At 51.1% G+C, this 12,469-nt stretch overlaps 1 protein-coding gene across 2 annotated transcripts in view; it reads right to left on the bottom strand.

The window, feature by feature from the left end:
• Positions 1-11,466, bottom strand: part of KIRREL3 (kirre like nephrin family adhesion molecule 3) — a 494,402-nt gene extending 482,936 nt beyond the window's left edge. For both annotated transcript variants that reach the window (XM_053593181.1, XM_053593182.1), the window contains exons 1-2: positions 11,384-11,466; positions 8,697-9,107 (exon numbers count right to left, since the gene is read on the bottom strand). In XM_053593181.1, the coding sequence (XP_053449156.1) occupies positions 8,697-8,751 (55 nt within the window). In that variant the 5' untranslated portion in view covers positions 8,752-9,107; positions 11,384-11,466. The remainder of the gene's footprint in view (positions 1-8,696; positions 9,108-11,383) is intronic.
• Positions 11,467-12,469: the final 1,003 nt, after the last annotated feature.

The raw sequence follows: 12,469 nt of genomic DNA, 5'->3' as shown, positions 1-12,469 counted from the left end.
AGATCTACAACACACCATCTACTCTCTAGCAATGTATCATCCAAAATAAAAGGATTGTTGCTAAGAGATAACAGTCAGGGAATCTCAGAGTTCGAGGGATTTGGACGTCATCTAGTCTACCCTCAAATCCATTCCTTAGGGGTTCACTCCTACATTCCTGATAGCTCAAACGAGAGTTTCATACCCACAGTCTTGGAAATGACACTGTTTTTCTGCAGAACAGTTGAGGTTTTTGCTGTACCACTCAGCCTATCCTGCCATTCCCACCAATTCCTGAAGTGAACAGGTCAAAGTTTGGGACACACAGGTAGAAGTGATGATATTCTTTACCCATCGATGAAAGGTTACTAAGTGCTGGAGACCTATGAAAACACTTCTAACATCTTCTGAGTAGAATCATTTAACTCGTAACCTTGATTTCCCTAAAGCCAATAGCTCTTGAGGACAAGACAGTCATGATGGGCAGTGTCCTCAGTCATTCCTGTGGTGCCCCCTCCCCAGCCCCACCTCTCTTCCAGTTCACCACTCATCGTCAACATCATGCTACCTCCATCTATCCCTGGCTAATTTTCAAGCACCCCCAGAAAGTGCCAAATCCCATTCCTCTGAGTATTCCCCCTGGCTCAGTCCAGCGTGTGGTCAGCAGGCCTGTGTCTGAGCTCCATGTTCTCTTCCACACTCTAGCCAACACTGCTCTTTACACTCACCGGAACTCCCATCCTTCTCTGCCTGCCCTCTGGAATGTAGACTGACCATTAAGGTCAGTGCCCCACAACTCACTCTCTTGCTCACTTTCCATCTCTTTATACGCCAGTTATAAGGGAAGATGAGCTGGAAAGAGCAAATCAATTGCCACTTCAGTTCTATAGTTTTTAGCCCCCTGTGAAACAGGTGACTACCAAGAGGTTAAAAATTAACATGTTGATCCCTGAATCCACCAACTACATGACTGGAAAGGAACACAGACCCACAGGATATTAACCATGTTTATAAAGCGTTGACTTAATTCTGTCCATCCATCCCGGAAAGCTGGGGAGGGAGTTCCCCTCCCTCCCCAGCTTCCTGTCCTAACATTCCAGCCACCCACACTACCTGTTGCTTTGAACACATCACATTCTGTGTTTCCACTGCCTTTGCACACATCTTAGGATGCAGCCTGGGAAACTCTCTATATATTTCATCTGGAAAACTTTTAGGCAGCCTTGAAAACCAAGCATAATGTCACCTCTTCCATGCAGTCTGTTTGTGCTGCCTTTGGTGAACACAGCTGTTCTCTGAGCCCATCATACTTAGCTGAAGTGTTCCCAACCAGACCGAGAGCTCTGGGGCAGAAATACAGTATTTATCAACTTTGCAACAACAGCCCCCGCCCAGTGCCCACCACATGGGAGGCCCACGGTGAGTGCTGGCTGTGTGCCCAAGGCCGAGCTTTGGTGTCATAAATGCTACTTGATCGCAAAAGAAGTAACTTTGGTCTACTGCAGTAACAGACTACATGGAGCCCTTGGGGAAAAAAGCATCAGCTGGTGACAGGGATGTTTGTTTCTCATAGCTGAAACTCTTGGCATTGGATATCAAATCCCAGTTTTCTAGACACAACTTAGAAAGAATCTGAACGTGCAACAACTGTCCCGTGACTACAGGCCCAGGGAGATGATTCAGTCTGATATACGCACGTTCCTTCTAATACTGACACATGTAGGCCATTGCAATTTCCATCTCAATTATCTGAGAAAATGGCCTCAGGTAAATCTACTTTGCTTTGCCTATGAGAATACAAGCACCAGCCAGAGATCAGGGTGAGAGCACACTCCCATTCGAGGAAAGTGACTGGTTTGCTTTAAGTTCTGGAAACATCACTATACTTTAGTAATAAGTAGTGTGTGTGTGTGTGTGGTCAGGTATCATGAGGGCACAGGGAAGCTTCTAGATGCCAGGAAAGGCCTCCCCAGAGAAGGTGTGCGGAGGCAACTGTTTGGGCACTCCCTTCGCTGCCTTTTCCAAGGAGGAGGAGGATGGCCATCCATCGCCCACTCCACCCAGGCCAGCCACCATTCCATAACTTTAACTTGCTACCAGGAATACCTAGGGAAAGCTGACATTTATTTAATGCTCATGGCAGTGTTGACTGTGTACTCACTGAAACATTGTATGCTTACGGAAGACATTTGTTTCCAAGCAGCTTATGCTAAATTGCAGTGATATAAAGGAAACACTTATCCAATATTGACATTTACTGACTTCTAGAAGTATACAGCCGGAATACTCATTCTTATGACTGAGAGAGGAGGCAATAAAAAGCACTCCCTAGCTCCTTCAGTGGGTTAGAAGCTGCAAGTGAATGGAAGTTCATGTCAGACATAGAGAGGGTCGCAGCAAGGCCCTTGGCCCTCTTGAGATCCTGAGCGCTGTGGCACGGTGTGGTTGTGAGGAAGGGAGATCAATGCTGAGACCCAGCACCCCTTGTCTGACTGTGAGAACAGTATTTCCGTGATCTAGAAGGCATCTGTCTATTTTTTTTTTGCCCCAGGGTCTTGCTTTGTTACCCAGGCTAGAGTGTGACGGCATGATCACAGCTCACTGAGCCTCCTGCCTCAGCCTCCTTAGTAGCTGGGATTTCAAGGGCCCACCACCAAAACTGACTGATTTTTTTCTATTTTTTATAGAGATGGGGTTTCACTATGTTGCTCAGGCTGGTCTTGAATGCTTAGCCTCAAGCTGTCCTCCTGCCTTGGCCTCCCAAACTGCTGGGATTCAGGCCTGGGCCGCCATGCCCGGGAGATATCTGTGTTCTTACTCGACGTGCACACATAAATGGGGACATTCTGGCCTTCCCCTTAGGAAAGGAAAAGGTGTACAATGACCTATGGGATAGTCCTGTGTCTCAGTGCAGCTGATTCTCACATCACTCCCCAATTGCCAATAAAATGCCGCTCTATTTGGAATACAGGGTGAAGCTATTAAAATGCCGGCACTCCCTCATGAATGGCTGTGATGGAATATGAACCCCAGAGGAACAGATGGCACCCAGGTGAGCAGGAACAGATGGCACCAAGGGGAGCACCTCCTACTGAACCCCAACCTGCAAATACTGGGGTGTCCACTAGCCTTGTGGGAGGACTGAGGCTCTACACATTCTCTGTAAGGGGCTGCACTGAAGTCAGGGTCTCGGTGGTGGGGAGAGCTCAAGCGTGTACATCAGCCTGCTTCTCATCTCACTGCCCTTCTCTACGGAGGAAGGAATATCCCTCTGCCCGGGCACACAATGAGTTTCTGTTTCTTGACTGACCCCAATAAAAATTTCCTGCACTGGTTGTTCACCTAAAAGTCATCTCAACATCTTATAACTGCCAGGACTGTAGTTGAAAATAATGCCTCTGTCCCTCTCAGCCCTCCCCGACCCCTTCTATATCAAGACCCCCAAACCAGCACGTGTGGCCCTCCTCCCCCCTCTGCCATTACAGACAATTTTCTTTCCCTCATTCATGTTTCCAAAACAGTTTATCTTTTTATCTCCTCGGAAGAAAAGTACTCCCCAAATCAGAGGTATCATTAGTATTGTTATTATTTTGCTATTGAAATCTCTTGAATTCACTCCGGATTATTCATGTGCTTTTTTGGGTCTGCAATATAATGCTGCCTAAGTCACCCCCACTGGGCTGAACAAAAAAGAAAAATTGCATCTTCAAGCCCTAATCTCCTGCTCCACCCTGTCTCCTGCTGGCCCTGGCTACCACCAACACAGGCACACGCCAGGCAGGGCTGCTCCTTGGTACCATGCCTAGCTCACTGCTGCATGCTCCAAGCCGACTGCTCCTCTGTACTCCCGAGTGGGGGGCCCTATGGTGTCCTCAGGACCTCCACCACCCCACCTCCCTCCACCCCCCTGTACCTCCCAGGGAGTTTCTTTGCCATCTTCCATAGATCCGGCTGGCAAGTGAGGACTCTCCCCAGGCACAGACCCTGCAACCACTCCCCTACCCAACAGGCATGTCCCAGCTCTTCCCACCCAGAAGATCTGTTAAAGAGGTGGTCCCACACGCTTGGCAGCTGTGCAGTGTCCTTCTGGGACAAAAGAACTGATTCTTCTTTCTCTAGACAAGACGTCATACCGCTTGGGGTGCTGGTAGGAGGGAGAATCACACTTATTATTTGCCTTGTGTTTTGTTATGTGACATTTCTGGGTAAGGGCCAAAGTTTCCAAAGTTGCTGTTCACTCCTGATTCCCTTTCCAGGGTGTCCTCTGCTGGTACTGTGATCCCTCCCCGCCTGCTCTTCAGAGGTCTCCTCTCCCTGCCCCAAGGGCATGCTTTGCAAGCAAAAGCCTCTTGCAGCAGCTCTTTCCTGTCTCTTTTTTATTTTTATTTTTTTTATTAGTATTAGAGCATAGTTGTGTACAGTAATACGATCATGTGGCACCATACACTGGTTTTATAAACAGTTCGACACATTTTCATCACACTGGTTAACATAGCATTCCTGGCATCTTCTTAGTTATTGTGTTAAGACAATCATATTATGCATTCACTAGGTTTCACATGTACCCTTGTAAGATGCTCCACTGCCCCCTTCATCAGGCCAACTCTGTCCATTTACTCTATTTACCCTTCTTTCTGCTAGAGGCTCTTTTATTCCCTGGGAGATGGAGGTCACCATGACTCCTTGCCCTCTCACAACCACCCGACAGCCCAGTTTGGTGTTTTCTGCCCATGGGGAAAGCAGATGGGCTACTTTGACCCTACCCAGTGGGGAGATGGCACCTTGAATTAATCCTTAGCTCAGGGATGTCATTAGCAGGGAAATCTAAGTTTTCACTTTCACCCCAACACCTTCAGGGTGGTGTGGCACACCTGCAAAGCCAACAAAAGAATTAGGTTCAGCAGAATTTGTGCCTTCCGAGCCAGGAAGTTGCGAGGCAGGACATGGCGCTCTGGGAATGCCAGAGTAAAGAGGTGGTGAATGGAAGAGAACATCTTTTTAAGAGCACATGAAGTAGAAGACGCCAAGTTTGTACCTCTGCCCCTCCCCTAGCTATTTCAGAACTGGAGATCTCCATGGAGGCAGGGAGTCATCAGTCCCACAAGGACACAGCTCCCCAAAGCTACCTAAGATGTGTACTGCAGGGTGGAGGAGAAGGGACTTGAAGGATAAGAAGGGCCTGGGAGGAAACAGTTGTGGGTGAACTGAAATGATGGAGGGAAAAAGATGCGGCAAGTTCTAAGTTTATGGATGACAAGAGAATCGATTCCTTTTCACCCAGGGGCAGAACATGCCTTTTCTCTGCAGGAGGCAAATTATGCTGTGACATTATCCCTTTCTGTACAAAGCATGACCATCCTGTCAGCTGAGGGAGGCGGCGTCCCCAGCAAGAGGGAAACTCACAAGCAGCACAGGCTGGCTCCGTCTTCCTGGGAGCCAGGGGCATCGGCAGGGGCAGAAAGAGTGGAAGGCCATTTAGCCTTTCTACTGCCACCTTAGGGGAGATAAATAAATATCTTGGTCTCAGTCTACACAAAAAGCCCAAACTTTAAAAGAATAGGAACACAGCATATTACTGACATTCATTATACATTAATGTCTGCTCTTTCTCTAAAGGCTTATTTAAAAAAAAAAAAGTGAATAGATCGGGCATGGTGGCCCATGCCTGTAATCTCAGCATTCTGGGAGGTCGAGGTAAGAGGATCACTTGAGTCCAGAGGCTTGAGACCAGCCTGGGCAACATAGTGAGACCCTATCTCTACCAAAAATCAAAACCAAAATAAAAGTAAAGATGAATAAATATTCAACAAATTAGGAGGCAAAGGCCAGTGAGGATGAACTATAAGAGATGACCTGTAGGTTTGGTGATTAGAGTCTCAGAGCACTGTCTGGAGCACTCCCTGAGCACTAGGAGCACGGAGCTTGGTAACAGTATTCTCAGAAACTCTGAAATGAAACGCAGTTTCCCACTGTGAGAGGTGTTGGGCAGCAGATGGCTGTGTCACCAGCATGCCAGATAAAGCCCTAAAAGGAACCCCGCACATTTGTGTTCTCTGAGTGAAGGCCGTCCCCAAGTCTCTGTGCACGTCCCTGGAAAAGCATCATAGGAGGCAGGGGTCAGGCCAGGGGCTCTGTGGGGATGTCAGGTGGGGAGCAGCCTCTGTCCCAGGTGGGGGGAAGGGTCATAGCAGGTGCTATCCACATCGGAGTCATGTGGGCCGATGTTCTTGGGAGTTGTCAGAAGGGGAGATGTCGCCCATAATTGGAATGTGTGGCCTATGTAGGTCTGCGGCCGTATGTGAGCTGAGCACTTATGGGAAGATGGCCATGCAGAATCCTCTGGGAATTCACAGTACTCAAAACATCTATTGCATTTTAAAAAGTCCACAGATCAAGTCACATTTATGTCTCAACAAAGTCCTAAACCATCTTCCCTCTTGACCACCTGACCCTTAACTCCCATGGCCCGAGGCCTTCTTTGAACTATAACATCCAGTGATGGGGGGGGGGTGCTCTGGCTGTCCACTTGGATCTCAGTCTTTCTTTAGACATGTTTTGAGTCCCAGGGAGTGGGCATCTACCGTTAAGTCGGGTGGGCAAGCTCAGAATACTCTGGAATAGCCAGGCACTCTGAATTGCAAGATGCTGTGGTTTCTTCCTAGTGCCCACAGGGGTAAGGGAAGACGAAATGGAGCATTTAACCTCCAGGTAAATATTTAAAGATTCATATGAGGCAGTCAAGAAACAGCTCTGTGCAGAGGAAAGATAAGCAAAGGAGAAGAGACCAGCCTGGGCAACATAGTGAGACCCCCTCTCTACCAAAAATCAAAACCAAAACAAAAGTAAAGATGAATACATATTCAACAAATTAGGAGGCAAAGGCCAGTGAGGATGAACTTTAAGAGATGACCTACAGGGTAAAGCTGTATTTTATATAGGGAATCCAGTGGTGGGTAGGCTACAGGCACACTGTAATGGTTTAGACAGTCAGGGAGGCACAGAGATACCTACAGGCTTCTCATGCCAGCCTAGATAAGAGTCGCTGGTCAGCTTCTAAAACCACAGCACTGATGACAAGCAGGCACTGATCCCATGCAAACCTCTGTGTGTGTGTATGGAAGATTCCCTCCTCCTCTCAGGGATTCTATATACAACTTTTGTGAATTGGTTAGAAGCAAAACAGAATAAGCTGAGTCTGCTTGCGTGTGTGTTCCCATCAGCAGGTGCACACACACATCCAAGAACGAGGGTAATCCACGCAATGGTAATATAACCAAACCTGTCTCCACACCAGTGTTGAGAGATCGTTCTTATTCATTCAGCCTGAAAACTCTGGGGAAGGCAATTTATCTTCCTGCTGCTCTAGGGATCCCTGGTGAGCAGCACACGGCCCCAGGAATACATGAGAACACATTAGCATTATACAAGATGCAGGCGCGCGCACACACACACACACACACACACGGGCGCGCGCATGCAAGAAGGTAGGGGCTCCCCAGCTTTAATCAGGAGGGTCAAAAGCAAAGTTTGAACTCCACGGATAAAGAGAAAAACTGCAGTGACCACAAGCACCAGTGGAGAGCAGGAGAAGGAGGCCGGGTTTTTGCTTCCATTTGGCTTCTCCCTGACAGAGGAGAACTGGAGCCATGCCCTGTGCTTGCAATGCCAGCCACCCATGGCGGTGCCCTGCTTTCTCTAAAACTTTTACCCTTCACTTAATCAACAGATGGACGTGCTCTGTTGTGGGTTTTTCTGAGAGAGTCCTGTCCCCCTCTCTCAGAGCTGTGCCGGCTGATACAAATGCTGCCTCAGATGGCAGAGGTGGCACTGGCATTCCAAAAGACTGGGCAAGCACCGAGGTACACTTGTCCCTTCTAACTCAATTCCACAGGTGACTTTTGATGCCTTTGGCTACATAGGGACTTACCATCCTCCTTGTGAAAATTCCTCCCCTCTCTCTGCCACCACCAGCCCCATGGCTCCCAGTAGCAGGGAGCCCAGGGGTGGCAAAGTTCTTTCAGGAGAGTTCACCAGCTTGCCTCTCTGCCCCTGCCGGGCTGCAGAAAGGAAACGATGGGCACGGAGGGTGAAGCTGCATTTTATACAGGGAATCCAGTGCTGTGGAGGCTTCAGAATTCAATCTTACTCAGGGAGCTCTATGCCATTCAATGAAACTCTTCACCAGATTTCCCAGCCACTGCAAATTACCCCCATGGCACATTCCATAATTGCAGCCCCTTCTGCAACTGTGCAAACCACACACGTTCGCTTTTGAATACACTGGTGCAAGTCAGACCTTATTCCAGCTGAAAGAGCCACCTAAACAAAGCTCTCCTTCCCTGCCCTCGCCTTCCTCAAGCTGGGTCTGAGGGCGAGGGGGTGCCCAGAAGTTCAGAGCGGCAGGGCCAGGGAGACACTACCTCATTAACATACCAGGAGCATAAAGAACTCGTTAGCATTGGAGAGTTTGAGCTGGATATGGACAAGTCGCCCCCTCCCCTCGCAGACCCTGTCCTTCCTTCAGAAGGCAGATAAACAGTACCATTTTGTTGCATTTGCAAAGGCACAGAGGCAATGCCAGGGCATCTCAGCCGGGCACCCAGAGACGCATCCATCAGCCCGAGTTCCCAGCGCCTGCCCACATTCCTGCCCACAGCCTTCCGCGCCCTGACGACCCAGCCGACTTTCTCCCAACTCCAGCGGCGCATCGGTCCTACCTTGACTGAAAAGGAAGAAGCAGACGAAGAGCAGGTCGAGCTGGAAAGGTCTCATTCCTCAGCGCGGCGAGGCGAAGCCGGCGGGCAACTTGGGCGCGCGGGTAGTTTCTCTCCCCGGCTCCGGAGCTCAGCCTGCGCCGCGCGTCCTCTCCGGGTCTCGCCGACCATCTGTCTGTCCGTCGGTCCCTCCGGGTGGCCTGGGTCTCTTTGTGCCTCCGGGTATGTGCAGCCAGCCGAGACAAATTGCCTGTTTTTAGCTGCCTCGGGCAGCGGGGATCCTCAGCAACGTCCCCTCTCGGAGCAGATCCTTTCTGTGGCTCTCGGCATCCCAGGCGCACGGCTTCCTCCGGCGGGCTCCTCCCACAGCCGGCGAGCGAGTGACGAGCGACAGAAGAGCTCCTTTCACTGAGGCTGGGGCGAGGGGAGAGGGAGGGGAGACAGGTCATAATTAAAGAGGAAACACTTGGAAAAGGAGATGTGTGCAGGGCGGACGGTGGGGGGAAAGGCTGTGGTCTGTCTTTCTCTCCCCTGAATAGGGGGAAATTCGGCTTTTGTCACCATGATGGACCCCAAAGCATCTTGAGCACGGAGCGGAGCTGTGACTTTTTGTCCCCACGATGCCACGTCGTTACCGGGAGAGAAGTTAAGGATGACTATACGCATGCAAATACGCACGCGTTGCCTTCCCACAGGCACTGGGACTGGGCTGACACGGAATTAGGCAGAGCCGAGGGGGGTGGGAGGCGCACTCTCCCCAGGAGGGACTCGGCCAGTGTGTGCAGCGTGGGGCTCGGGAGTTGGAGAAAAGACAAGCACGCTTTGCATCTTTGAGACTTTGGAGGGGTAGGTAATAAAACCGAAGTGTTTGCATCTGAGTTTGCTGTGCACCAGCACGCTCCTTGATAGAGGCAACGCAAGTAGGTTTCTGACACATACCCATTTATTATTATTATGCCGGCCTGTGCACTTCCTAACAAGGACTGGAGCAGCCTGCCTGGGCATTTGGAGCCTCTCCCCTAATGAGCGCTCCGTCATCTGTATACTCCAGGAGCTGCTGTGAGTCTGATTGCGAAGGAGAGGCCAAGGTCACCGGCACCTGCCTCCTAAGAACCTTCAGGTCTTTCACCTGTCACGCAATCCACACTCAAACCAAAATCCATTTCCTCCAGGATATCAACCTGAGTTTATCTGGGTTATTTACTTGATAGGTGTTTAGGCATGCTTGGTATAAGCAGGTCAGGGGTGGGGGAGGATAAAATGATAGACAGAGGCCATGCCTCCAGGAGCTCATAACCTAGTGCACAAGCAGGGTCCACACACCAGGCACAAACTCTAAGGATGGTACAAAGCAGCCTTTGAAAATATGCAGCCTTATACCGAGTGCGGGCAGGGGACACAGGGGGGTGCGGAGAGGGTAAGGAAAGGCAACATTTAATTCTACAATCAACCATTATTTCTTCAGTCACTGGACTTTGGGGAGGTCTTTTGGGAATCAGCCTTTCCTCCATCAGAATCACACATTTGGGGGACTCTGCTGATGGCAAGGCCCACTCAAACACCAAGCTTCCACGTGGATGTTAACTTTTAAAAACGACCCCTTGGCATGGATGAAGAAGAAAAAAAAGTAAGAGCATAAGGAGAAGTGCGTGCTGGTAGGAGCTGACACTTGGTAGTTGACATCAAAGATCTGCAAATTAGTAGGTGTCTGTTCTGTTGCCTTTTCTATTCTTAACTTAATAGTTTATTTAACCGGATCCCTTAGAGGCTGTTAAACATATCAAAGGGAAATTTGTAAGCAAGCTTTAGTGGAGTAGGGGGGAGGAAATGCTGAGCTACAGAAATTAAGAGGGTACAAAAGAGGCATCCCCTCAGCTGAATTAACAAGCAAGGTACAGAAACAAAGTGTCGGCACCGCCTGGCCCATCAGCCTGGGGTAAAAGATACGCCAGGAAACAGACCAGGACACAGGGAAGATGCGTGATAATGGCAGATACCAAATAATATGTTAAGACTGTGAAAACAGGCCACGTACAGTGGTGCTGTAACCTTAGCAGTAGCTCTCCTTTCAATCTTCAGGGGCTGGGGAAACATTTAAGGTCTGGGTACCATTCCTAAGGCCAAGATTTGCAGCGAATAAGGTTAATATTAGAATCTAGATACTTTATCAAACGTAGCCACATTTTATGTTTTAAGTAGAGATTTATCCTTTAAGCTGTTGTTTAATTTTCATTGCTAATTCCTAAATGGCTCCGGGCCCAGATTCGGTTAATTCAGCCCCAAGGGAATTATTACACAATCAGGGTCGTGAGGGTAGTGAAGTGTGCAGTAATTAGGCAGCCGAACAGGCGTGTGCGCTGAACTCTCACGCTCACTCCTGGAATGAAGACGGGGAGTGGGAGTGAGAGGGTGGAAGAATCCTTCTTGCTGGGCTCTCCCCCGGTCCCCAAGTCTGGCCTTAAGGCTGACACATCAGCTCCGGACTCCCAGCCAGCTGGGTCTGTTCCCACCTCCGCCCCCACCTCCGCTTCCTCCCCGCAGCCTCCGGTCTCGGGCAGAAGGAAAAAGCTTGGATTAAGTGGTGAGCTGCCCGCCTCTAAAAGGACCGGGAGGCATTTCCAGCCTGAGAGCCGGAAAGCTCGCAGCAATATTTGGCCGTCGCCACGTGGGGCGGAAAACCGGAGCGGTACCTGCTGCAGCCGAGGCGGCCGGGCTCCGGCGCCAGCCCCGACGGCGGCCCCGCCACCTCCGCCCGGCCGGCCGCGGCCTCCCCTCCAGCGGGCTTGGTTCACCTCCCGGCGCAGCTGGGCAGCCCCGGCGTGCGCCCGCCGGGAGGAGGCGCCAGGCGGCGAGGGGCGCACGGCGGCACCTACCGGAGACGCGCGGGCGCCCGGGCTGGGAGCGCGCGCCGAGGAGGGGGCGCCGGGAGCCCCGCGTGTGGGGGTGGCACGCGGGGGACGGGGTCTCTGGGGACGGTGGGGGAGGTGGCCGCCCTGTAGAGAGAGCAGAACCCCAGCAACTCGGAAAACCGCCCCAATTCTGATTGTGCATCCGGGCTCCGAGCTCGCGCCCGCCGCGCCACCGGCCGGTCACCAGCAGGTGGAGCCCTCCCCAGCGTTTCCTCCTCGGGCGCGAGTCGCGGGTCCCGGGAGGCCGCGCTCGGGGTCCCAGCCCCGGCCCAGCCTTCAGAGCCGAGGGCTGTGTTCTCTGGACCCCCACCCCGCCCCGTGAGCGACCCAGGGCCAGATCCAGCCGGCCGCTGGCCAGGAAGTAACCGGAGGGCAAGGCTCCCCCACCAGCTCCAAGCCCTGCTCTCCTGGCACCCAGCCTGCCACCAGGGTTTTCCGAGACTTGGGACAGAGAGGCAGGTGCAAGGTTCTGAGTCCCAATGTGGTCCAGGGATGCTGTCTTCTGTGCCCCGAGCCAGGGGCGGTCAGCCAGGCTGCAGACCCTGGCCACTCTGTCTGGACCGTCCTGGTGCTGGTGAGTCCAACGCCTGAAACATTAATCCTTCAGTTCGTGCCTGTTTGGGGTCTTTAAAGACGTGTGGTTAACCTGTTCTCCCAGCACCACTTATTATATAGAGATTCTTTCCCCAGTGTATGCTTTTGTTTGGTTTATGGAAGATCAGATGCCGTGATGAGGCTGGTGGCATCTCTAGATTCTCCATTCTTTTCCACAGATCTATGTCTTTATTTTTGTGCCAAATACCATGCTGTTTTAATCACTATAAACTTGTAGTGTATATAACCTGAGGTCTGGTAGAGTGATGCCTC

Source organism: Nycticebus coucang, chromosome 6 (genome assembly GCF_027406575.1).
Source record: "Nycticebus coucang isolate mNycCou1 chromosome 6, mNycCou1.pri, whole genome shotgun sequence".
In the NCBI taxonomy this organism is placed as follows: Eukaryota; Metazoa; Chordata; class Mammalia; order Primates; family Lorisidae; genus Nycticebus; species Nycticebus coucang.
Note: the sequence above shows the minus strand (reverse complement) of the source record. Positions and strands in the feature narration are given on the sequence as shown.